Here is a 27150-nt window from a genome sequence, read left to right as displayed (position 1 = left end):
GCAGATGACGTAGTATTACTCTTTCTAGCGCCTGTGTGAAATTCCTTGTGTCTACCTGTTTTGGGTCTACTCATCTGTTGTAGGGGTCCTGGGCTGCTTCCATCACTTTGCTCTTGTGAATGGTGCAGCAGTGATCATGGCTGTGCAGGTGTCTTTGCGATGTTCTGGGTAGATGCCCAGGAGTGGCATGGCTGGGTCATTGGGAAGGTCCAGGCTTAGGTTTTTGAGGCTCCTCGAGATTATTGTCCGGAGTGGTTGTATTACTTTGCACTCCCACCAACAGTGCAGTAGGGTTCCTTTTTCTCCGCTGGCTCCTTCCAGCACTTGTTGTTACCGAATGTTGGCCAACCTAACTGGAATGAGATGGATCTCAGGGTTGTTTGATTTGCATTTCCTTTATGGCCAGGGATAATGAGCATTTCCTCAAGTGTTTCTTTGCCATTCTTACCTCTTCTTCTGAGAAGTTTCTCCTTAGCTCCCTTGCCTGTTTAATAAATGCCTTTATTAGGTTTGGGTTGTTTTTTTTGAATTTTTTTTTAATTAGGGTAGTTTCTTGTGCTCCTTGTATGTTTTGAATATTAGGCCTTTGTCAAATGTATTGCTCTAAAGATCTTCTTCCAGTCTGTTGGCTGTGTTTTTTGGTTTAGTAACCATGTCCTTTGCTATGCGGAAACTTTTTATTTTGATGTCATCCACTTGTCAACTTTCTCTCATATCTGCTGTAAGCTTTGGACTCTTCAAAAAATATCTTCTGATGCCTATGAGTGCTAGTGTTTTCCTACTCCCTCTTGCAGCAATTTCAGGGTTGCAAGTCTGACATTGAGGTCTTTGATCCACTTTTGAGTTATTAGTGCATATGAGTCACAGGGATTCGCTTACACTTTGTTTTCCCCAACACCCATTATTGAAGAGGCTTTTTTTTCCCCCAGTGTGTGTCTTCCTCCCTTATCAAATGTCAGATAACTGTAAGTATATGGTTTTATTTCTGGTTCATCTACTCTGTTCATACTATAATTCTGTAGTAGAGCTTGAAGTCTGGAATTGTGATACCATCAGCATGGTTCCTTCAATTAGCTTCTTTGGGGGCTACTGCTTATATTAGCTAACTTTGAAAAATAATTTTCCCAAGAAAAAATTTGGAATATTTGGAAATTTAAATCATTTCAGGAAGTTCTCAAGAACTTCCTGGTCTCAAGATTTTGATGGGGATTGATTTAAATTTGTAGATCATTTTTGCAGCATGGCCATTTTCACAACATTAATTCTGCCTATCTATAAACATGGAAGTTCTTTCCACTTCCTGACGTCTTTGATTTCTTTCTTCAAGTTTGTATAGTTTTCACCATAAATGTCTTGCTTGTTTGTTTAGATTTATTTCAAAATATTTTTGAGGCTATTGAAAATTGAGTTATTACATTGAGGAATGTTCCTTCTATTCCTAGCTTTCAACATGAATGGGCATTGGATTTTCTCGAAGGCTTTTCTACATCTATTGAGATGATCATGTGGTTCTCGCCCTTGGCTTTGAGGATGTGATGTGTTGTATTTGTTGTGTTCAATGTATGTGCAATGAAAACCTGAGCCTGATTCCTGTCGGTAGATGTAGAAACAGACAGGCCTCCTCACAACTCAGTTGGACAGTTACGTATCTGTAAAGCTGGGTACCTCCAGGACTCAATCCCTCAGACTCCACCTCCTGAGACAGGGCCCTGGGCGTGGCCATGACATCCGCCCAGCCCTGCAGCAAGGCAGTATGAGCAGCAGACGAGGCCCGGAGAAAAGCCCATGGCACAGACAGGCCCAACTCCATGCCCAAGATTTTCTCCAGGGCCCCCAGAACCCACATGCTTTCAGAATGGAGGAAACAGCCATACTGCAGTAGATGGGACGTGCTGGGGGGGGGGTGTTGTCATCATCTTCATGCACCTCTTGCAGTCATGACTTACATATGAGGGGCCTGGAGAGGGCCGGGGAGTGTTGCAATGCTGTGCCTTTCAGAAGTCCTCCAGAAGTCCCTTCCCTCTACACCTGCCCTGATGGGCTTGCAGCTATTTATTTAATCTGTCCTCACAGAGAAATTGCCTCCCCATGGACTCTGAGGGCAGAGATGATGAGGGGTGGACCATGTCCTGTGTCCCACACAGCGCCTGGCACACACACCAGACCCATCATCAGTATGAACTGAAAACCCTAGGTCTTCACTCCTGTTTCCTATGACCCAAATGGAGAGCTTTCCTCTGCATTTGTGAATCACTAGATATATTTGAGTAGATTGAAGGACTTGATTTTTTGTTGTTGTTTGTCATGGGTCTTGAACTCTGGGCCTGGGTGCTGTCCCTGAGCAATTCAGCTCAACACTACTGCCCTACCCTTTGAGCCACAGTGTCACTTCCCATTTTCCAGTGGTTAATTGGAGATATGAGTCTCACCATGGTCTTTAGGGCTTTGAATCTCAATCCTCAGATCTCAGCTTCCTGAGTAGACAGGATTACAGGTGTGGGCCACCGTGCCTGGCTTGATATTCTTAACAAAGAGGGCTCTTGCAAATTCATCAGCCAGTACTGGAATGGTCCCAGACACAGGAACTCGCAGCTCTGAAAGATCCATTTTGCCATGGATGGCTGCAGCCTTTATATGATCTGCAAGCAGCCCTCTTCTTTCCATCCCTCAGTGAGTTAACCAAGGACTTTCCTTCCATAACATGAAGACAGATGAGTCTCCGTGACTGCCCGCTCTTCAGGGAAGACAGCATATTCCCATCCCTTCCCCTCCATCTCCTGAACTCCCACTGGCCACTGCAAAGGCAGGTGTCTGCCCTCTGCACCCGCCAGTCCAACCTTTTACACCTCCTCCATGTCACATCCTTCCACATCCAGCCTTCTCAAAGGATTCCTTTTCATTAAAATGTAGTGTGTAATAGCAATTGGTGTTTGTGGCACACCAATTCCTAGAGAGAGCATTCAAAAGCCGTGTGTGTTGTGGTGCAATCTTGCAGACCTCTTACATTCATGTCTACCTGGGGACAGCACACCCCTGCAAAGCTCTAGGTTCATCATGGGTGTGATGAGTGAGTGGTAATCCAAGACACAGGCCTGTGGATTTGCCAGTTCTCCAATCATCTTTTAAAACTGCATTCATTCCCCTTGTGTCTGCACTGTCTGGTACTGAGCTAGCACCCAGAACAGAGCATTAAACTGCAAGTGTGACCCCTCTCTGGAACAGAGAATGCGCCCTGTCTTGAGCGTCACCAGAAAGGAAGCCAGGGAGGGCAGGAAATCTGAAATCTTCCCCTCTAGCCACTCTGAAGAGCCTCCACTTCTCTAGCCTGTTATTGACAGTTCCCAGTCAACAATGACCATGTATCTTCTCATAGGATGAGTGCTATTGACAATGAAGCCCTGATCCCTGGGTCCTGTCCATCGGTCCCAGACTCAGTGATAGCTCTGTGTTCTGGGCAGGTGTACTGCTTCTGTGAAGTGTGTTTGGAAAATAACTCTCACAACACATGATTGGGGATGAAATGATTTCAGCCATTTCAAAGTCAGTGTGTTTGCTTAGGGAAGTTGAGACTGACTTGTGCGGGATTATCTCAATGTTCACGCCTTCTGTTTGGAGAGAACAGAATATGACACAGCCAAAGGTCTGGCTGGCTTGAAGTATTGTTATTTTACTGCCCTGTCCAGTGAGGACTTGCCGTGGCCACGCGCTTCATAGCACGAGTGCCCACCACTTGAGTTTCTCTTTGCTGGTCTCCCTAGGTTCCTGTCCTGTTTTCCTCTGCCCCCCTCCCTGAATTGAGCTCCCCTGTAGGCTCCTGCTGCCCTCCCCCCCCCACATCACATGGACAATGAGTGTATGATTTCATGTCCCCCTCACAGCCAACTCTGAATGCCAACTGTCAATATTGTATTGAGATTTCACTTTAGGTGTAATTTTTTTTCTTCCTTCCTTTTATTGCTATTTAATTTTTTTTTTAATTCCTACTTGTGAACTTTTAAAGGCAGAGGAAAAAACTGACATCTCTATCTCTTCTTTTTTGAAAACACAAAACACAAAACCCCAAAGACTCGTGGGATTCTGCTCAGAGAACCAAAGATGTTTCCCCTCAGCTGAACTCGGCCACCATCATTGATATCCACCCTTCCTCCACCTACAGCATCCGCATGTATGCCAAGAACCGGATCGGCAAGAGCGAGCCCAGCAACGAGCTCACCATCACAGCAGACGAAGCTGGTAGGTGGCGGGGATGGGGGGGGTGGTGGATGGGGGGGCGGGCGGTGCTCAGGAACCCGGCTGCTCACTTTGGGGCTCAGAGGCTGAAATGCAGTCTTTTCCCATTCCGGGTGATGTTTTGTGCGGAAGGATTTCCTCTTTAGATTGGATTTTAGTTAAGAATCCCATGCTGGAGACTTAAAGGAAAGACACGTAGCTAAGAGTTTGGTGTTTGGTGAGATTCAGAGAAAACTCACAGTTCCCTTGTTGGGGTGTGTGGGACCCAGACGGAAGGAAGAACCGTGAACATGTTTTCTGGATAGGGCCAGGGAAGGTGTATGCATGGGAGGGATGGAGAGACGCTTACCTGGGAAACAGTGAGTGCATGGTATGGAGGAGAGGGAGTAAAAGGCGACTGGCCAGAAACATCACTGCTTTAAGAGAAGTATTATTGCTTCTGTAGCTATGAAAAGTACCTCAAATTCAATGCTGAAATGTTTAAAGATAGAAGTATTATGAAACAGAGCGAAACATCTCCCCACATCCCACCACCTAGAGAGTTCTTAGAACCTTCCAGATGGTGTTTGCAGCCTGTTGCATCAGTCATACACCACGTGTGTGGTCTCCCCTGAACCTTTTCACAGCTGTGCACGCATGCCCGTCAAACATCCGTGGGCACACAGGAGGCACACACACATGTGGATAGGCCTCACCGTGGTCCACTGGTGACTTTAGCTGAGGCACTGAGGCAAAGCCCCATCCTCGGGGCTGGCGTGATCATGGACGTGGTCCCCTCTGGTTTCGGCTTTTGACCAGATGGTGCTTGAATTCTCACTACAGCCTTCCCTGGCCTCCATGACCAGCGCTGGCATGGCCACTGAGCCACAATTCCGTTTCTCCTACTGTGGACTTAGCAAGGCCCCGTGTTAGAGGCGTCATTTGTTTTCCACTCTGCGGGCACAGCACCACTGGGATTGATGAAGAATGTCCTTGTGGTATTTCTTGTGCCATTTCCATGAGGTGTTTTGTCTTTTTTTAACCTATGTTAAATTCCAAGAAATAGGATGGGCAGTGCTTCGGCAGCTCTCCATTCGCGTAGGTCCTTGTTGCCCTCTGGAAAATAAGTTTAAGTATTGGATTCTCCTGGGTGGCAGACGGGGTGCCTGTGTCCGGTGCAGGAAGTCTGTTCTTGAAGATGGTGGGGGCTTTACGAGTCTGTGTCTCAGGATGATCTGTTAATGAATCTTGGATACTCTGTATATGTTTTCCACTCGCAAAATAGACATAATGATGCTTCATGCTCCTTACAATACTGAAAAAGAAATCCAGGCTCCAAAGCAAGTGAAAATTGAATGTTTATAAGCTCTTGCAAAATAGTAGAATCTTATTTTTACATACTTATCGGGACAGTGCTCTGACTTTGGGGAGCCTCATGGTGCTGAATGTTCAGAAAGGCGCTTCCCATCCTCCCATCCAAGCCGCAGCTTTGACGGCGGGCGCAGCCTTCCCCTGCCCTCGCCCTGGCTGACGCCCTGCTGTCTTGACAGCCCGCTCAGGGTGGCTGTGTATTTCCCACGGTGCCTTTCCCAGCTGCTTTCCCCATGGCCACTAGACCATTGCTGTGGTCGCTCGCTATTTCTTTTCTTTCACCACCTCTGCTGCAGTTGCCGGTTGCCATGGCGGCAGCGTGGCAGCCAGGCAGCCAGGTGAATGGCCCTCGATGCTGATCTGCAGGGCATCAGGGGCACCATCTGACCTCTCTGAAGGCGGATGCAAAAATCACCCCTTTGGGCTCCTTCTTGAGTTGGGTGGCTGTACGTGACACCTCATTAATATTCAGATGCACTGTGTGTGAATGCAAGATAAGGCCCAAGTAAAGCCATAAAACAAAACTAATCTTTGTCTTGCTGCAGAGGTTTGCAGGCATGAAACCCAAAAGTCATTGTGTCATGTTTGAGGAATGGAAAGTGCTTTTTGAGATCCCACTGCAGTGCAGAGGGGTGTTTTGCCACTTCCGGCCATTGGGGGCCTAGCTGAAACTCTGGTGTGTGGTGTGTGGTGTGTAGTGTATGTATGTGGTGTGTGGTGTGTATATGTGGTGTATGTATATGTGGTGGGTGTATATGTGGTGGGTGGTGTGTGGTGTGTGTGTGTGTGGTGTGTGGTGTGTATATGTGGTATATGTATATGTGGTGGGTGTATATGTGGTGGGTGGTGGGTGGTGTGTGTGTGTGTGGTGTGTGGTGTGTATATGTGGTGTATGTATATGTGGTGGGTGTATATGTGGTGGGTGGTGGGTGGTGTGTGTGTGTGTGGTGTGTGGTGTGTATATGTGGTATATGTATATGTGGTGGGTGTATATGTGGTGGGTGGTGTGTGGTGTGTGTGTGTGTGGTGTGTGGTGTGTATATGTGGTGTATGTATATGTGGTGGGTGTATATGTGGTGTATGTATATGTGGTGTGTGTGTGTGGTGTGTGTGTGTGTGTGGTGTGTGGTGTGTATATGTGGTGTATGTATATGTGGTGGGTGTATATGTGGTGGGTGGTGTGTGGTGTGTGTGTGTGTGGTGTGTGGTGCAGGCAGGAGTTGAAAACAAGGCATCACGTGGCCTGTACAGAAGGCTGGGGCTCTGATGGAGGGCTTTGCCGCCATGGGAATTCCAGGCCCGGGTCCCAGCCCGGCTTCCTGTAGGAGAGAGATGGTCCACAGTTCCCTCCTAAGACGGGAAAACTGCATGTGCCAAAGCCCACTGCTGTGCAGACTTAGTGAAGTGCACAAATGCATTTCCATCCCACTTAAAGACACTTGACCTTGAGAGCCGCCGTGTGCAGGGATCAGGCCGTCTAGCACCCTCCTCTTGACTCCCCTCACAGCCCTTGGCCCCACACAAAGGAGATGTGGAACAAGTAAGTGGAGCCACTGTCTGAGTTCACGAGTTCAGTTCTTAATGGACCAGAAGTGTGTCTGACTTCCTGGGTCTCCCTCAGCCTGTCACCCCCGAGGCTGCCCCTCACCGAAGACCAGCTTTCCATTAGCATCTGCACCCGAAGGTCATGTGTCACTCAAGGCCTTGTGACCACATGTGTGTGGTTGATCTTGTCATCGTGTACACTGCGAATCTGTGCATAGGATATGGAAGCTCCATTAGGCCGGAGCATGTGGACATTTCCCAGCCCATCAGACAGTGGGTGGCTTGCATTTCAGAAGGATCATGGCATGTGCTGGCTTTCCAGTGAATTTTGGGCCTTGTGAATGAGGCACATCCCAGCCCCAGCCCGGCAAGATTCTTCTCCTCCATGGGAGACACTCTGTAAATTAAGACTAAAGAAATGGTGAGCCAGGCGTGGTGGTTCACGCCTGTAATCTTAGCTACACAGGAGACTGAGATCTGAGGAATGCAGTTCAAATCCAGCCTGGGGAATGAAAAGTCCATGAGACTCATATCTCCAATTCACCACCAGAAACCCAGAAGTGGCACTGTGGCTCAAGGGGTAGAGAGATAGTCTTGAGCTGAAGAGCTCAGAGACAGTGCCCAGGCCCAGTGTTCAAGGCCTATGACAAAGAAAGAGAGAGAGAGAGAGAGAGAGAGAGAGAGAGAGAGAGAGAGAGAGAGAGAGAGAGAGAGAGAGAGAGAGAGAGAGAGAAGGGAGGGAGGGAGGGAAGGAAGGAAGGAAGGAAGGAAGGAAGGAAGGAAGGAAGGAAGGAAGGAAGGAAGGAAGGAAGGAAAAAAGAAACCATGAGCCCCTGTGCTGTTCTTCATACACAATTATAGTCTTGCTAGCCATCCTGGAATATTCTGGAATGTTCTTTTCTTTCTTCCTTACTACTTTGCTCAAATATCATTTCCACAAACCCTAGCCCAGATGCCATACTCATGTGCACTGGCCCCTTTCTCTTTACTCTTTTCCATAGCCTGGACCACATTTAGCAATCATGTAAGACGCTGGCCTATTTGGTAATGTAATGTTCTAGTGATTCTCTCTCTCTCTCTCTCTCTCTCTCTCTCTCTCTCTCTCTCTCTCTCTCTCTCTCTCTCTCTCTCTCTCTCACACACACACACACACACACACACACACACACACACACACACACACCTGTTTTGTTCAGTGCAGTATCCCGACACCTAGAAAAGTTTTGACACATAGTAGGTCCTATATAGTTTATCGATTGATAAGTAGTCATTAAATAAGCCAGGCTTTTTTTACTTGAACTTCACTATTTGGTTTCACTTTTACTAAACACGGGTCCTATTTGCTCAAAAGAAGAGCCTTCTGACCTCTCCAGTTCCTATTAAAGATAAGCTTATGCTTGTGAATGCATGTGACGATTCCTCGGACCCTTTTTAAATGTCTAACCCACTTTTCTGCTCCAGTTCTAGCCTTGGCTAGGACCCATCACATAAGTCCCCAGTGAGATAGGAAACCAGAGAGGATTCCCTCAGAGTGGCTCAGCCCGGCTCAATGACTGGGCTCCAGGAATCTGATATGTCCCAAACACTGAGGTCTGCCCTCTTGTACTTGTTGGGAGTAAGGGAGCTGTCGGGGTAACAGGGACTCAGTGAGCTGCTGGCAAACTATCTGCAAGCAGCTGTCTCAAAAGTGACAGAGACCAGCTGGCGAATGACCAGGGAAACACAGGCCAAAATGATAGGTTTGGAAACTAGAGGGGGAATAGCATATCACTTTCTCTCCCACCAAAGACAAAGATCCTCTCGCTTTCACCTTGCAAAATATTATGAATTGCAAATACCATCTTCATTTATTACTACTTCATAACCTGGCCAGCCTTGACCCCTGTAGAAAGGCAGTCATTCATTATTTTGGAAAATCTCAAAAATTATTCCTCTTTATTTACATCTCCCTCTTCCCAGGAAAAAGCTAAATATTCTAAATTTAAGAACAAACAAATACCAAACCAATAGTATAGAGATAGATAGAGAGATGTATGTTATTTTCATAATTTACAAAGTTATCCTGTTTTAGAAACTGACAGTAGCAAATTCAATCAACTTTGTGAAAAGCAAGATGAACCTTCCTAATTATATTGAGCACAGTTCTAAGATTTGTGTTTATACATTTGTTTAGATGGTCTACCACTTTTCTTTTTAAGAGGAGATCCAGAAACATTCCCCTGAGAAAACAGGCAGATAACCTACAATGCCTGAGCGGCCAGTGCAGTGGAGGCAGGCTCCCATATAAAGGTCCCAGGCTCCCCAGTGGTCAGCCTTGAGAGGGGGCGGGGCTTTCTCTTCTCCATGACATCACAGCAGGGCCTTCCCAAAGTGTGTGACCAGACCAGAAGGAAAACAGCCCCCAATTCATGATTGCATCATGAACACAACATTTTCTATTAGATTCAGCAGCATATGTTGAACTTATTTATGCGTCTATCTTCATGAGAACATGAGTCTGTGCCAGCCATCTCTTATCTGAGAAACTCTCACGGGAGGATAGTATTTGAAGCTAGTACTTGAAGATTCGGGATGAGGGGAAACCTGGCTTTCCTTCCAATTTCCTGAGGGACTTACTGATAAACTCAGATGAGCAAGAGTAAATGGAAATGCTCCAGCATCAGTAAACACATCTGTTCTCCAAACAGTTGTGCAAGAGTGGTCTCCATGCTTCTGGAGTGTCTGGATGGGAAACAAAACCCTTGCTCAGGTTCTCACCGGATGCAGAACCAAGTTTCCTACCTAAAGGACTTGACTGGGGGCAGAAATTAGGGTCGCAGCTCTGACAATCATAGTCCCACTGGCTGGGGCCACTCTCTTGATTGTGGTCTTGGAGGTTAACTTCAGTGTGAGAACCACCTTTGGAGGATTAACTAAACCCCTGAGATTACAGTGCCCCAGTGTTCAGCCCTCGCCACAACCTGCTACATTCACCAGTCACACTGTGCTCAGCAAGATACCGAAGACTGATATACCTACGTGTTCACAGATGGCATGCCGACCAGAGTACAGCATGGACAGGAAACCCTGAGGGAGAGAGTTGAGAGCGGAGGCCACAGGATCTGCTGCCAGGAGCCAGCATTCTTTGGTTCTGCTAAGACATTGGATATGAGGGAGACCCGGGAGTGTGGAGAGCCAGAAGAGGGAATCAGGAATTGGTGGAGGGAGTGAGTCAAGCTTAAGTAAGAAGTCTCCGTGTGAGCTGGGACTTTAATGGGGAAAAGTCAGGCAAGAATCAATGTCTAGGAATTACACAGAAGGTGGGGCCTGTATTGACCCTGGACTGGCACCTGGCATGATGGGAACAGGAGAACACTGGAACCGATTTCAGAAGAGGCATTAGCTAGACTGGGCTTAGGGGCACACTGAACCCCTTCTCCTCCTTCTCCGTGATTCTTGTCTCAAAAGATACCTGCATTTTCCTTCCAATTCGTATTTCTGAAACGTAACAAATGATGAGTTCTAGAAGCTTGCTTCTCCTCTTGGCTTTCTTTCTCATCCTTCCAGCCCTGTTCTGTGGAATCAGCCATCCCTGCCATGGGGGAATTTCCCTGTTCTATCCTTCTCATTGGATAGCAAGCTGAGCAGCCATTTCTACCTTTCCAGAGTCCCAGGAGGCTCCTCTCTCCTGCTGCCCTTGTAAGCTCTGGGGCCTGGTCTTTGAAATCCAGTGCCATCTCCTCTCTGTGAGTCCACAGCAAACTTCTGAGCCCCACGGCTCTGTCCTCCACTTCCCATTCTGATTTCCTGCCTTGCTTGTTAATCACAGTTAGACCTCAGAGTCTCCAGAGCCTCTGCAGATCCACCTAACTTCAGATCAAAACCACTAAAACAATGTCTGCATCAATACATACAAACTTTTCCTTCTTGACATTATTTTCTAAGCAACGTATTAAGCTACTACATCTAAGTCATCTGGAGATAATTTAAATACACAGGAGGTATTCTGGTGTTCTCTGCAAGTATTCACGTAAGAGACTTGAATGTCCTCAGATTCTAGTATGCCCATGTGACCTTAGAACCATTTCCCCGAAGATACCTAAGGGGTGGTCGGAGGTTTTATTTTTGTTCAGGAAATAATCGTGTTTAAACCTGCTTCTCTCAGGTTCATCTCTTCTTTTTATGACAGTAAATGTCTTCAGTTTTAGATGGTAATTATATTATTTTAATTATGTATACAAATCAAGTGTGTTGTTTTCCTAACAGTGCAATGAGATATATATCTAATATAAACATTATACAATATATATAAATATATGATCCCATTACATAAAGAAGGAAATTACATAGAGAAGGAAACCATAGAATTTTGTAATCAGCAAAAGCCTGCACAGCTGATGAGTGAGAGAGTTAGAATTCAGACCCAGGTAGAGAATTCTCACGTTCAGGAATTGAGTATCTATGGTATGACTCAAACTTTCCTCTTTGCTGAGAAGAAACCACCTTCCCCTAGCGTGTGCCTCTCTGTCTGCCTCTGACTGTTGGCGGTCTTTCCCTCTCATTTCCCAGCTTTCCCCAATTCACCTGCTTCTATTCCCTCGTCTGACCCCTTCCCATGGTCCACTCCACCTTGTGTACCCAGCACTTCCATATATACAGAAATGTTCTTTTGGGGTTCAGGACTAGCTCAATCTGTCCACCGCGAGGCATATTTAATCCTAAGAAGTCACGCTCCAATTTCTCTTGGCTTCCACTTCTCAGAGGAGAGTGAAATGCATGCTGACTGGTGTTGTGTGGCCTTTCTCCCAGAGTGTGCATCTGATGACTCTGATTAGATTACAAACTCTTGAATGGCAAAAATTCTTGGCATTGCTTAGCTTTTCACTGTACTTACCATGTGCCATGTTTTGAATGTGGAGTAATGGACTAGCGGTGGAGTAAAATTAGCATTGTGTCATAGTGACTCCTGGTTTCACACAGCCGTTAGGAAGAGGTTGGTGTGATGCTGTTAGCCTTCCTTCTTCAACTTTGCTTTTTCTGGCTGCAGTCAGAGATCCTGGCTCACAAGAGATTTTAATTAGAAAGTATGGAGAACTTAGGATCAAAGAGACCAAAGACAGAAGAGTCCTGATTCCCTCGATAGCTCTGTGCACGTGGCAGGATCTCCACCCCGAAGCCCTTGCCAGGCTTTCTCCTCTGCGGTGTCTGCAGCTGTGTGACACACTTTGTGTCTTATAGCTTCATCTTACCCTGCAATGGGCTCAAAGCCGGGCCCTAGTACTCAAGTCGTCTAAGATCTACTAAGGAGAAACGTAGTGACAAGTCCCCATGATTCAGATACAAAGCAAATGGTATCCACAAGAAACCTTTCCCACCATCACTGAAAGCAGGCTTCTGGGACCACCCAGGAAGCCCCCTCCATACCTGCCCAGGCTCCCTGCCTTGCATTCTGTCTGGAACTCGTTGCTAACCTGCCTGTTTTGGGTCCTCACAGCTCCTGACGGCCCGCCTCAGGAAGTTCACCTGGAGCCGACATCCTCCCAGAGCATCAGGGTCACCTGGAAGGTAAACCAACTCTGTGTGTGTGCCCTGCCACCTTTCCCATGAGCCTGAGCCTTTCATCCGAGTGTCACGACCACATCAGCTTACTAACAGTTATGGAAACCTTTATTTTCCAAAAATTACATTGGCAGCCCTTTGTTCAAAATACAACACGGTCATGTGGTAGTCCAGGATTCTTAGACATGTGTCCTTAGGTGGTTTTGTGATTGCACAAAACATCAGTCTGTGTGCATGTGTGTGTGTGTGTGTGTGTCTGTGTGTGTGTGTGTGTGTGTGTATGCTCACTCACACCAAGACCACTACGATGTCATTAGGTGAGGTGGCCCGTCAAGGTTTCCCATGTTGTCAGAAAGCATATGACTGGCTACTTGGGTGTGTGCATTCTGAATATTAGCTTTGCATCTAAAGGCAATATTAATTTTGCATCTCAAGGGAATGACTATTTTATTCTTTGGATCTGATACAAATAATGACACCAACACACCTGACCGCACACTCTTAACTTCCTCCAGGTGGGAAGTTGAGGGAGGGAGTGTGAGGAAATCCCCACTGGGCCCCTCGCCAGCTCAAGAAAGCCCTGGGTTTCCTCACCAGAAGAGGAGGAGCTGTGGAAGCAGCCATGTCCTCATGGCAGCTCCTGCGCTGCCAGGACAGGGGCGAGCTCAGGCTCCAGTGGACATGGCTTTTAGAGCAAGCTCTTTCCCTGAAAGAGGCTGGCGTGCCATGTATTCAGGCCCAGGATTGTCACAGAAGAAGCTTGAGGACACCTCGCCCCTGCATCTTCAAGTCATGTTGCTTATTCACCTGAGATTCCTTGAGGACTTGTCGCTGTCTTAAAGGAACTTGATAATGACTGCCTCGGGGCAAATTCCAGTGTATCTACTAAGCTCTTTAGTCCAGTGCGGGATTCCTAGGGCTGCATGGCATTTTGGCCTGACAGCTTTCCACACTCTGTTTTCAAGGAGCCCTCCAATCCCCTGCCTCTTGTAACACACCCAGTCCACTGTTCCCGGCACTCTCCTTCTAAGGGCTCTTTCATCCAATGTCCCACAGCTGGACCCGGGGTGGGGTGGGTACTGCCTTTGATATGGGCACAGGTTCGTGCAGCCCCCACTTTGTGGTGGCTCTGCTTACCCCCAGCCCGTGGGCCGCATTTGCAGCAAGCAGAACAATGAGGCCATGCAGCTGCACAGCCGAGGACCATGCTGGGGCTGCAGTGGGTCGTTGTGAACACTCTCCCTCCGTGGGCATCACACACACTGGACAATAAAAGGCTCTCAGCAAGCCCTAACCCAGTGTGCAGCGGCCACACTACAAACAGAGCACTGACTGAGCCAGCCTTGAATGAGAGGCCGTGGTGTCTCTTCCCACGAGCCCTGCACATTCCCATACCTTTTGCCACTGAGAAGGACTGGGTAGCCTCGAAAGCCTTCGGGGGTTCTGCGGGTGGAAGTATCTATCCAGCTCTTGCAGCTAACACTGCCAACCGCTAGAGCATTTTAATAAGGTATCATTCCAAAGAAAGGAGCAGGAAAAGTCCCTACCTTGCTGGGGACTGTAGGAGGCTGGCTCTCCGTGGACTGCGAGCCAGCTGCACTGTGCTGTCACAGTGCTGGCTTGCAGAGCTGGCCCCTGCATCACCTGGGTGTCACAGGTGGCCAGGCTACGCCACAGAGTACACACCGCGGGCCTCGCTTCGTCTTGGTCTGCCCACATAGCACATGCTCTGTGTTGGCACTGGAGTTTGATCGTGGGATCTTGCTCTCGCTAGGCTGCTGTAATGCACAGATGCATGCTGCTTATCTAAGGATAGGCTCTCCCTTCTTGCTCAAGTGCATGTCTAGAGCCCAGTCCACCTAGTCCTGGCCTTCTTGTTGTCACTGGATCACAGGCACATGCTACCATGTCCAGCTTCTCTCTGTGAAGGTGGACTCTCTCATGGGCCATTCTGCCCAGTCTGGCCTCCCTGTCTCAGTCCCTGACATGGCTAAAACTGACAATTGTGGGTCACTGGCCCAGCTATGGATTTAGGTTTTCAGATTTTTCCAAAGTAGCCTTGAACCTCACTCTATTCTCAGCCTCATAAGAAGCTAGGATTAGAGATATAGAGCTCAATTTATGTAACAAGTGTTTGATGACATCACCAATTTACCCAAATTGTGTGTTAATCTAAAGATTATATAAGTAGAGTGGATAACATAAAGTACATCTTTTAAGGTATAAGAGTTCTGAATGTACGTTTTGTCTTGGGGAGCCAAGAAAACGGTAGAAAGGAGAAGGCAGGGGGGGGGGAGAGAGAGAGAGAGAGAGGGAAGGAGGGAGGGAGGGAGGGAGAGAGGGACGGAGGGAGGGAGAGAGTGTGTACTGCCCCAGAGAGGAAGTACCACTATTTTGATGACACATACCCCCACTCACTCTTGCCACACCAATGCCTTAATAACCATAGAGCATAATTCCACCCTTAGAGCTTCTGCCAGTTTGCTTGGTGGACAAACAAGACCAGTGTGCCATTCCCAGAGAACCCTCTGGTGTCTGAGTCTTCGCCTGGGAATCAGTCTAGAGAAAGGGCTATCATCTCTCCCATGCTTTATTGGCTGTAGGGAAAGGATAGGAATAGATGATGCAAATAAGTATAAAACCTACAAAAAGTAATCGTGGAGCATGATGGCTTTAGCCCATTGAGCAGCCACCCTAACTTTAACCTCTGGCTTGGGTCCTGGACCCCAGTGGCTTTGGCACACGCTGACATTTCTAGTAAATGGGAACACAGTGAGATTTGCCTAGCAGATAGAAAAATGATAGATAGATAGATAGATAGATAGATAGATAGATAGATAGATAGATAGATAGATAGGCAGGCAGACAGACAGATACAGTTTTACATTATTTCACAGTAGATGAACAGGCAGGAATTTTAAGGTATTCAGCAAGCCACCTCACAGATAGGCCATTCTCATAGCATAGTCATTGCACTTTTAGGAGGAAGTGACTGTAACAAGGAGCATAATAAATTAATTGTCATCTGCCAAGTGTGTGAATCGATGAATACACATGATTTAATGTGCTTAGTTCTCTTTCACAGATTTTGTAAGCTCACCTTACCAGTGGCATTCTTATCTTTCTATAGATCTCAAATAAAAAAAGCTAAACTACCAAACGGAACCCAGATATTAGAATGAAGTCCAAGACAAAAAAGAGCAGGGAGTGATATATGCCTGACTGAGGAATACACGATTAACCAAACAACACACCCTGTCTCCCAAAGTAAAGAAGGACTGAGATGCTATTTTATTGTTTCAACCCAGGGTTCACCAAGGTTAACTTTATCCAGAATACAGTTTCAGCCCCACCAGAATGAATGAATTCTCTTCATATGGAACATTTCCAGAATGAGTATATTATCTGTAGTTGTTGTGACCAGAATTCCTGACGGGAACAATTTCAAGAAGGGAGACTAATTTAGACTGGGTTTCGGAGGGTTCCATTATGGCAAAGCATCATGGAAGCAGTAGCAGGTGGCAGACAAGAGACAGAAAGGGAGGTGAGAATCTGCCCCAGTGACTGACTTCTCCCAGCTTGGTTCTACCTTCTAAATCTTCCAAAACCCCCAAATCACATCACCCACTGGAAACCAAGTCTATGGGATCTCTGGGAGATCCTGACATGTTTTGGTTTGTTAACTGGAGGAGAGGCAGAAAATACAGTGTGTGCTTTCAGTACAGCCTCACTCATTCGAACACATCTAACTTACAGCACTAAAATGTAACTACCTCTATTTTAAGACAATCCTCTTTTAAAACAAAATTCTTCTTTTGTATAAAAACTTTGAGAGGTAATTTTAAATTCTCTCCAATCCTGTGATGAATCTTCCTATTTAAGATATTCCTTTGAAAAGTTTTAATTTGTGCCTAAAAATACACATTCTTTGTGCTTTATTACACATGTATAGGAAATAAAACAATTTTACCTTCATGAAGTAGAGTATCCTCATTTCCTTTGCCAGTAACAATCTAAAGTTGGGAAGTACTTTTTTTTCAGTGAAAATAACCAAAGACTCCTGGAGGCTGATTCTTATTCACAGGATTATTTCGGAGCCAAGATTTTCCAATGCAAGCCAACAGTCTTCTGCTGATGTATCGCATGGCTCTGCCAGTCCGTGCAAAAGCTATGGCTCTCTGCACTTCCACGTGTTTCCAGAACATTCCAACCGGCAAACAGAGAAGCCTATTGGCTAGTTTTTTTTTTAATGGTCTTCTTTTACCTATACCTTTGTGTTAATTCCTGAAATCTCTTTAATTCAGGTGTGTGCCATGCAGTCTCCAGAATTCATGAGAAAGCTGGGAACATGGATGGAGACAAAGACCTGGACAGAGGGTGGGGCAGAGCCAGGGACATGGATTGGTATTGATGGAGCCACTTCATCCCCTTCCATCCTGAGGAGCAGGTTGTGACTCGGAGACATTTTTATGGACCAGAGATTGCCAACCTGTGTGGGGAAGAGGAGGTGTTCCTATCACTGGTAGCTAGTGATGTTGTCGTTAGGATGGTGTTTCTCTTGCCAAGTCGCTCACCTCTAATCTGTATCTGGAAAATGCATGGCACATACCTGAATTGAAGAGATTTCAGGCATTGACATAAAGTTATGGGTATTGAAGCAGACTATTTTTTTAAAAAAGAGCTATCCAATAAGCTGTCATAACTTTTCTTCTTCCGATTGGGAAACCCCCTTATGACTCTGTGACCTCACCTTTGAGGTTTTTGCCTCCCGGACTTGCTTAGTGACGCTGGGTGAGAGATGGCCTCCACAGTCCCCACCTCTGTGGCCGTTGCTAGCTTTAGGCTTTAGTGCTGCCTCTTTTGACCACTCTGGCATCCCTATAGGCTCTCAGTACCTGCATGGCACTGCCCCATGTTGAGTTCTGAGTATGCATGGGTGGGACCAAGAACGCTGGTATCACTCCGCTCACAGACATACCGTGTCCCTGCTCTTGACATCCACCCCTTCACCCCACTCCCTGCACATTCCCCGGCTCTGCAAGATCTCAGAGTCTCCAGAGGGCTTCCTTCCTGCCTGGGCTCCAGGTGCACACACATATCTCCTGACACACTCTTCTCATGCTGACCTGTTCTTCCTGCACTGTTCTGTCACTTCCCTTCTCCTGGACCCTGAGCCACCACCCTGAGCAGCCATGTTTGACTAGAAGATGGTGAGGATGGTCGAAGACTTTGGCCTCTCAAGACCATGTCTATCAAATATGCTGTCACTCCTCAGTCTTTCCTTCATCCAGAACTGAATCGCATCCGTGTTCTAATTATCCTGTATGTGTTTGTAAAGTACAGTCACCTCATTCTCTCCTGACCACTGCACTGGCAATGGCTTGAGGAGAGGATCACGTGACTCACGCGTGCCAATATGCCGCTCTTTGGGGACCTTTGACATTGGCAGTGATCAGGCAAAATAAAGTCTGGGAAGAGAGGCAGAGATGAAGACATCCCTGGGGACAGTGGTGTACTTCTTTCCTTCTCTCTGGCATTACTCCCTCAGTTCCCTGCCAAATCCAGCCGTGGATGCAGTAACAACCAGCACATAGCACCACGCGGTCCCCCTGGACCCATCACACTCCAGCCCAGGCCCAGAGGGGTAGCAGTGTCCTTCGATGCAGCGGGAGGCCTCTACAGAACTCACAGAGCTCTGACTTGAGCTGCACCACTCGCCCTGAGGTGGTTCCAGCAGGCACTGGGCCCCACTCCTGTGCTTGTTTCTGATTCGGGAAGCTCCTGTGGGGTTATTCACCTCTCTAAAGAGATAGGAGCCACAGTGGGGCTGTTCTCTGGACAACTGCCTTTCCCTGGCGTGCTGTGGGCTCCGTGGTTTCTCCCTAGAATGCTGCCCTGGCTTTGTCTGCCCCAGGTCCACCATCCACACAAATGCCCATAGCAGGCCCACTCTGAGCTGGTCCATCCTGGGTCCAAGTCACTCTGCCTCTATCCAGGACGCGTGTCATGACGGCTTGGCCTACAGCATGTCCCCCCACTCCCAATCACTCTGCAGCACCTGCTACCCAGTAGGCTCAGATGATGGGCCTATCTGCTCTCCTCTCGTACCACTAGGAGGGGGACCCTTCCCCCTTCCCTTCTATAGCACTCTGGGCAAGTCTTGAGCAATGCAAGCTTCCTCTTCAGTGCTGACCGGGGCATTACACATGCCCCTGTGTGGAGCAGGCTCCCAGCTGTCTCATCAGAGTGAGGGAAGCAGGAAATGTTCAGAGATGGAGACCGCCGCCACACCATCCTGAGGACATGTCACAATCTAATTTGCAGGAATGTAGAGGAAAGATTTGCATCAGGCCTGAATCCACCACATGTGCCCGAGGAAGGTGGTACATTCAAAGGCAGAATTTCTGCAGTGAGGGCTTTGAGAGGATTCAGATGGACAGGTTGCTCCTGTACCACCAGCCACGCCCACTCCCTTCAGCAAAAAGGAAGAGCTCAGACAGGGCATCATCATAAGAGAGCCAGGCTCTGCAGGGAAGTGGGAGGGGCCACACTGCAGGAAAAGCCATCAGATTGCATCCCCAGGAGGGAGCCAGAACCAACTCAGATGCAGGGGCAGAGCTTAAACTGAGATGTTAGCAGTCCTGTCCACCAAAAGGACAAGGGACACACTGTGCTAGCCTTTGTTTCACCAAGATGCTGCATGCCTATGCACCTCTCCCTCTCCATGTCTTTAAATTGCAAATGCCCACTGCAGGCAGCTGTGATGGAGGAACATAGAGCAGTCCCTTACAAACCATGCAAATAAATGGACACCGCACTGCTGTTGTCATGGAGACCAGAGAGGCCTCTCAAGGAAGTGAGGGTGGGCTGGATTTGGAGGCAGGAGAAAGGGCAAGTGCAGGGGGCAGGGGAGGCTGAGACACAGAGGAGGAGCACACAGGCCTGTCCAGAAAGGAGGACAGAGCAGCGCCACAGACAGTGAACAGATGAGAAATGCCCAGACCAGAAACTGCACTGCTCCATGCAAAGGTAAATGAGGAAAATTCAACACGACAGAAATGATCGGTCCTCCTGTTAGAATGCAGAACCCATGGGATGTCAGGAAAGTCGAGAGATCACTTGCTGAGGCAAGCAGTCTGCATATAACAGGTGTGTGTGTGTGCACGCACGCACACACGCACGCACGTGTAAAGAAATTCATTTTGTCCAAGTCTTAAAATTGAAGAGTATCCAGGATTTGCTTTCGTTTTTTGTTTCTGTGGGTTTTTTCCAAACACTTATTTGCCAAGTACTCTTTCTTTTAATCTGAACTGAAGAAGACTTGAGAGCCAAGGGAGATTTACCCTTAATTCTGTGGATTTGTCTGTATGGATCCTTATTATACAAGCATGGAACTATTGGTTGGCTAAGAATTAATAATCCCCCTTTATGGAACCCTGCTTTTTTCCATATATTTTTATTATGATTACTAGAATGGTTACATTATATTCACCGGATAGAAGGTGCATTGCTTCATATTCACTGATACCCTTTCTCATGTCTTGGTCCCCATTTCCTTCCCCCCACCCCCATCCCTCATCTTGTTTTCCCTCCTTCACTATCCTATTTGAAATAACCAAATACATATATACACACTACATCAGATAACACGGTGAAATACTGTAACAATAGGAGATAACCAAGGAACAGCAAAAGAGATGAGAGATAACATAGTACATTAAGGACAACAATCACTCATTACATGGCTTTTGTTTCTATAGCCTGGAGGTCCTTTCATTTAGCTTCATACTATATGGCCTTATATGTCTAGGTTTTGTTCTATTGTAAGTCTCTGCTAGGAGAGCCCAAGGAACCCTGCTTTTAAGAAAGGAAAAGTAAAGAATGACCCTGTCTGCATAGTCAGCTCTCCGGGAACCGTTCTCACCCTTGGAGACATGTGTACAAGATGGCTAGATCCTCTGTGTCCACCTACCCATGGGACACATGCTAAGTGCCCAGGTGGTCAGAACTCTCTGCTGGCCCTGAGAGATCAGCAGCTGATCATGGTTCTGTGTCCGGCCCTCGTTTCTGACTGTACCCTTCCTGTCAGTCCTCCACCTGGTCTGACCTTCACTAGGTCAGATTATAAGCTCACAGCTGCGAGTATGCTAACCAGTCCATTTCGTTGCACCTTATTTATGTTCACAATCATCTTCTTCTTTGCCCGTGGACATTTTGGAAGCTTAATTCAAAGCTTTTCCACCCTGTTGAAACCCTGATTTGGATGGGAGAAAGGGAGGGGGCTTAGACCCTCTGTTCATGGGGTCCTTGAATTCTGAGAGCTTACAAATAGCCACCAGGAACCCAGGCATTTCCTGAATGGCTGAAGGATAAGGCAAAAATAGCAGGGGTGGTTGTAGCATTGCATGGTGGTAGCAGCAGTGGTGGTTGATGGTGGTTGTTGTAGTGGTGGTGTTGGTGGTGATTGGTGACGGTGGTGGTAGATGGAGGCATTGGTGGTTTGTGGTGACAGTGGTAATTGGTGGTGGTGGTTTGGGTTGGTAGTTGCTGTTGGTGGTGATAGTTGATGGTAGTGTAGTAGTGGTGGTAGTAATGGTTGATGGCAGTGGTGGTTGGTGGTGGTAGTGGTAATGGTGATGGTGGTTGGTGGTGGCAGTAGTGGTTGGTAGTCATTGGTGGTCGTTGGTAGCAGTGGTGGTTGGTAATTGTTGATGGTGGTGGTGGTTGGTGGTGGCAATGGTAGTTGGTGGTGGTAGTTGTGGTTGATGGTGGTGGTGGTGGTTGATGGTGGTGGTGATGGTGGTAGTGGTTGATGGCAGTGGTGGTTGGTGGTGGTGGTGGTAATGGTGATGGTGGTTGGTGGTGGCAGTAGTGATTGGTAGTCATTGGTGGTGGTTGGTGGCAGTGGTGGTTGGTAGTTGTTGATGGTGGTGGTGGTTGGTGGTGGCAATGGTAGTTGGTATTGGTAGTTGTGCTTGATGGTAGTGGTGGTGGTTGATGGTGGTGGTGATGGTGGTAGTGGTTGATGGCAGTGATGGTTGGCGGTGGTTGATGGTACTGTTGAAGTGTGGTGGTAGTACCTGATGGTAGTAGTATTTGGGGTGGGGCTATCAGTGAACCCAGAGGAAGGACAGGACCCTCCAGAGGGAATGGGCAAGGACAAGAAGAACATGTCTTGAGAGTCTGTTTGGGGCCTTGGGGTTTGGGGTTTGTGGGCCAGGGATCTGAAAGATAAAGTTCTATTGATACGCAAGCACTTCCATTTCTTCCCTGGGTGCAAAAATTGAAATTGTGTGACACCACTGCAGACTGTGTTTGCATTTGAAAGAAAATATGCCTGATAGGCTATCCAAAGTGTTTCTCTTGAAAATAGGATTGTACAGGAAAATGAAGGAGAGCTTTTTGTTTGTTCTTGATGAGAAAATAGTTTCTTTAAGTTAACATGAGTTATACTATATGTATCAAATGAAATAATTTAAAAATCCTTTCTCATTAGTAGCCAGCACAGACTTCCTGCCAGTACTGAGGCTCAAACTCAGAGCCTCACACTCTTTCTGCACTTCCTTGCTCATCACTTGAGCCACACCTCCAGCAAAGCATTTTGCTGTCTATTCTGAGATGGAGTCTTGTGGACTTCCCTCCCAAGGCTGGCCTCATGCTGTGATCCTCCTGGCGTCTGTCTCCTGAGTAGCTGGGATTGCAGGAATGATCCGGAAGTATCTATCTGAGACACAGACATTTAAAACATAAAGACAGTGGCCTGCTTTTGGGACTTGAGTCTAGCAAATGAACTTGAAGCATAGAAACTACATTATCAATTGGTGCTTCACAGAGCATGTGTGATAGAAAACAGAAGGCTAAACAAGCAGTATTCTTGCCAACAGAAGAAAAACAAAAGAGCACAATAAAACAAGCATGCTTGTGACAGAATATGACTTTGAAAGACTGGGAAGATGGATGTGGTCCTAGAGCCTGGACAGCCTGGCACAGCAGTGAGCTCAGTGGTCCTTGCTGAGTCCTCCCAGCAAACACTATTGAGGTCTGACCACCAGAGGGACAGGTCAACCAGGGCAGCCTGACTGAGGGCCAAGATTTGTGGTGTCATCTGATTTATTGGTCCTCCTGCCTCTTGCATCCGGGTAAACGAGCGTGTGAAGAGCAGGATCCAGGATCCCGTAGTTCACCCTTCTTCTTAGCCTTGTTTTCCATGTGTTCTGACAGTATTAAATGAAAATTTCCAGGGAGAAACAATTTAGGCGTTTTTATGACTTTTATTACTACATGTTTTTAAAAAAATAATTTTCCAACTGTTGGATCAGTTCTTGCTCATCTCTTACTATGGCTGATTAAACTTCATTATTGATATTTATATATAGGAAAAGACACATCGAGGGTTAGATTCAGTCCAGGCATTGGTGACTTAACGCCTGTCATCCTGGCTACCCAGGAGGCTGAGATCTGAGGATCCTGGGTTGAGACCAGCCTGAGCAGAAAAGGGTATGAGACTCTTACCTCCTCTTGGCCACCAAGAAGTAGAGCTGTGGTTCCAAGGGTAGAGCTCTAACCTTGAATGAAAAATCTAAGCAAGAGTGCAAGGCCTCAAGTTCAGTCACCAGTACCAAAGGAAAAGAAAAGAAAGAGAAAGGAAGTGAGAGAAATAACCAGGGCCTGTGCACTGTTCAGGTAGGTGGAGAGGGCCTCCCAGGGACACTGAGTGTGCATTTGCACCGATGACTTGTGCTCATAAATTCTAGTCACAGTTTGCGACTCCCAGCCAATAGAATATTATTTGACTCTCTGTTTTCTGTGTTTCTGTGGCGTTGAGCTCATGGGCATCCTCTCAGTGTGCTCCTCTCTTTCCTGTGTAGGCCCCCAAGAAACACTTGCAGAACGGCATTATCCGTGGCTACCAAATTGGTTACCGAGAGTACAGCACTGGGGGCAACTTCCAGTTCAATATCATCAGCATCGACACCACAGGGGATAGCGAGGTGTACACGCTGGACAATCTCAACAAGTTCACCCAGTACGGCCTGGTGGTTCAGGCCTGCAACCGGGCCGGCACAGGGCCTTCTTCTCAGGAAATCATCACCACCACCCTCGAGGACGGTAGGTCCTGGGCCTGTGCGTGGGGACTCAGTGCTCTCCTCCAGGGCCCCGAGGCTCACTCTTGCTGGGCCCTGCCCTCAGTGCCTCCCTCCTTAACTCAGCCTCCTCCCTCCGGGTCAGGTGTGAGTTGAAGAGCCAGTGTGTGTTCCCTCTGTTAAGTAGTTGTATGAAGGAATTGTCACATAAGCAAAGTTTATGAATATATCTTCATCAATGTCAGCCCTTGTAATATTTCTCATCCCCCAGCCCTCCCCATTCCTCACTATTCTGTTTGGAAGGCTATACATTGGATTGTTGTCTGTGTTTTCCCCTTCTCTTCATTCACCTAGCCCTTTCCCCTTGACCCCACCTGGCCCTTTTGAGCCTTCATTGACCACAGACCAGTTACGGGGCTTGGTAGAGTAGATCTCACGGTGCCCACATGCCCCCTAGTGACCGCCTTGCATCAACTCATCCTTCCAAGACAAGCACGCTAACACATGTCCAGCAATGCTGAAAAAAGAGGGCACAAATTTGTAATGTTTAACATTGTAGTGCTTTGCATCATTCTAAGAAGAAGGAACTCAGGGTATCTACTGTAACTCATTATTTTCATATTTGTAATATGGCAATTACTTGTGAACAGTGCCATTTATAATGTCAGATTAAAGCTGAATTTACTGAGAAAAAAAATAGGGCACACGTGGAATGGTTTAGTGGGGCAGATGAGATACGGGGTTCATGACAACAGTAGAGGTACACCTTACAGGAGCAGTTTGGCTATCTCATCACCTCCTGTACAACTGACCTTTGGGTCAGAGACCTGAGGAGCCAAATCACACCTGGCCTCTGTCATTTACGGCAGCTTTCACAGGGAGAGCGGTCTCGCATAACTGGAAGCTTGAGGACTTGGATTTTCTACCTTCCTCCTCCCCAAGAGTAGCTCAATTTGCTTTTTAGGTTTTGCTTCCACATCTTTTTTGCTGCCCATCAAGGCTTGTTCCAGTCCTGAGTTCTGCACCCTCTCCTAGTTTCCATGCTTAAGATTTGCATGGACTCATAGATCCACTGCAATACTCTACCATCTTCTCTCTTGTTTTGTTGTCTGTCTTTCCTTCAACATATTATAGCATTGAGAAGGGGGCTGGGAGGACAAGCAGCCAAAGACTGGGGCCATCCTGGTGCTTGTTTGTGATTGACAGATGTTAGGCCCTTGATAGACAGGGCAAAGATACTAAGTGTGGAGGTGATGAGACCTGGTGTAAAGTAAACGAGGGTAATGGGACATTAAGTCAGACAGGTAAGTGGTGGTCTTCCATTCGTGCTTTATGAAGTCCAGAATGACTGCCCCACAAGCAGAGTTACTAAGCAGGACAGACAGACGGCGGGCAGACAGGTAGATAGGCAGAGACAAAGAGATAGAGGAAAGAGAGAGAGAGAAAGAAGAGAGAGAGAGAGAGAGAGAGAGAGAGAGAGAGAGAGAGAGAGAGAGACCCACTACAACAAATACACAAATGCATATTCCTAGATAGAAGTGGCATTGTTCTTTTGTGTGGGGGATTGGTTGAATTCTTTTCTTTTGGTTTGAATATTGGAACATTAAAGTACGCTGCTTATTCCGTATTGCTTTGCTAGTAAAACTACCCACAGTTATGGCAGATTCTAACTGTTCCATTTCAGTGCCCAGTTACCCCCCTGAAAATGTCCAAGCCATAGCAACATCACCAGAAAGCATATCAATCTCCTGGTCCACGCTTTCCAAGGAAGCCCTGAACGGAATTCTCCAGGGGTTCAGGGTCATCTACTGGGCCAACCTCATGGACGGAGGTAAGAGGCTGCCAGGACCTTGGGCTCGGCCATGCACACGCGGTGAACGTGCAGAGCCTTTCCCATGGGGGGCTTCTCGGGATAGGGAGGAGCTGCCTTATGACCAGCACCTCCTCCTGGTGTTATCTCCCACTGGACTCCGGGACAAACATCTCAAACACCTCCACCCTCTGGAAAGCCATGTGAAGCATAAGAGAAGTGGAGCGTGGAAAAGTTATCCTGAGTGCAGTTTTCTAATGAGGTGTGACTGTATTAAGACTGTGCATGCAATGCTTAAAACAGGATCTCAATCTGGAACATTCTAGGAGGTACAGCTCCCGAAAAGGAGAACTCAGGGGAGACACTTCTGAAGTTTAAACAGCCACAAGAGGGCTCAGGGAATGTGATTTTTCCTTGTGAGTTCCCAGTAACTCTGCAACCCTAGACCCTGGGTGCCGCTCAGTGGTTCAGTCACCAAACCCAGGGATCAAGCACCCCCAAAATCTAAACTCGGAGCCCTCCATTTTCATTACCTTTTGCTCTTCCCTTCCTTATCCTCCCTTCTATATGTTTCATCTCCTCTACTTTTACCTTTTCTCTTTTCCTCTCCTCTTCTCTCCTCTCCTCTCTCTACTCTTCTCTCCTTTCTTCTCTCCTCTCCCTCCATACCTTTTCCCTCTTTTTCTCTCCTTCTCCTCCCTCCTGTTCTTCCTCTCTCCCTCCTCCCTCCCCTCCTTTCCCATCTCCTCTTTCTTTTAAGTTGTAGAACAACTTGTGGCTCCCCTTCCACCAATTCTGCCCTCCCCACCCAGGTTCCCCTCAGCTTCGCATCCCAGCTTCATATGAGACAAGCTTTGGTCTCACCCTGCTGTTTTAATTTCCTTCTGATGCTATATCCAGCTCTACTCTTTGGTGACAAAACAAACAATAATTCGTAAATGGTATTTATGGTCATCATAATCACAAAATGCACGGGGGGGGGCTGTTCTTGTTTGTCCTCTCTGGAGCATACTGGACAGACAGAGGGAAGAAAAAGAGCGGAGGGAGAAAGGCAGTCAGCAAAGCCTTTAGCCTTGCCAGTGCAGTGAATCGATCCTGCTTCTCTGAATGGCTGACATCGAAGCAGGCGGTGGTTGTGTAGGATCTGCCAAGCTGGCTAGGTGAGCTCCTGTGAGCTCAAGGGCAGGGACTGGCATTTGAGGGTGTGAGGCTGCCATTTTCCCCTCTGCAGAGGCCAGAGGGCAGGCTGGAACCACTTAGAACCTCCCAGGCGCATGCTGGGATGGCCTCCCACACTGGCCACTGCCCAACACGGGCTCCCAGGGCATCAACCAGCCTCTCGGTAAGGAGCACACGCAGGATGGCAGGGGGCCCCTGATTGTCCCTCTACCCCAGTGGGCAGGCCCCAGGCCACCCCCTGAGGCCTTGTCTCAGGCTCAAGAGGTGACCTCTCCAGCCCAAAGGGGCTACACACAGCGTAGCCATTTCAGCACCAACCCAGGTGCCCCCAGATTGCCATGGGTAATATGCCAAAGCCGAGTCCTGCAGCTCCAGCTGTGCCCAGTGGGAACCTGTCCCACTCCAGGAAGGAAA

The 27150-nt window shown here is 47.5% G+C and overlaps 1 protein-coding gene across 1 annotated transcript in view; it reads left to right on the top strand.

Annotated features, from left to right (window-relative positions):
- The window catches only part of Dscam (DS cell adhesion molecule), a 342911-nt gene that overhangs the window by 239910 nt on the left and 75851 nt on the right, over positions 1 to 27150 (top strand). The window contains exons 15-18 of the mRNA XM_090331431.1: positions 4066 to 4233; positions 12599 to 12669; positions 23532 to 23772; positions 25432 to 25578. Of these exons, the coding sequence (XP_090187557.1) occupies positions 4066 to 4233; positions 12599 to 12669; positions 23532 to 23772; positions 25432 to 25578 (627 nt within the window). The remainder of the gene's footprint in view (positions 1 to 4065; positions 4234 to 12598; positions 12670 to 23531; positions 23773 to 25431; positions 25579 to 27150) is intronic.

Source organism: Megascapheus bottae, chromosome 1 (genome assembly GCF_031878675.1).
Source record: "Megascapheus bottae isolate mThoBot1 chromosome 1, mThoBot2.hap1, whole genome shotgun sequence".
Taxonomy (NCBI): Eukaryota; Metazoa; Chordata; class Mammalia; order Rodentia; family Geomyidae; genus Megascapheus; species Megascapheus bottae.
The sequence above is the reverse complement of the archived record's forward strand: the minus strand, read 5'-3'. Positions and strand labels throughout refer to the sequence as shown.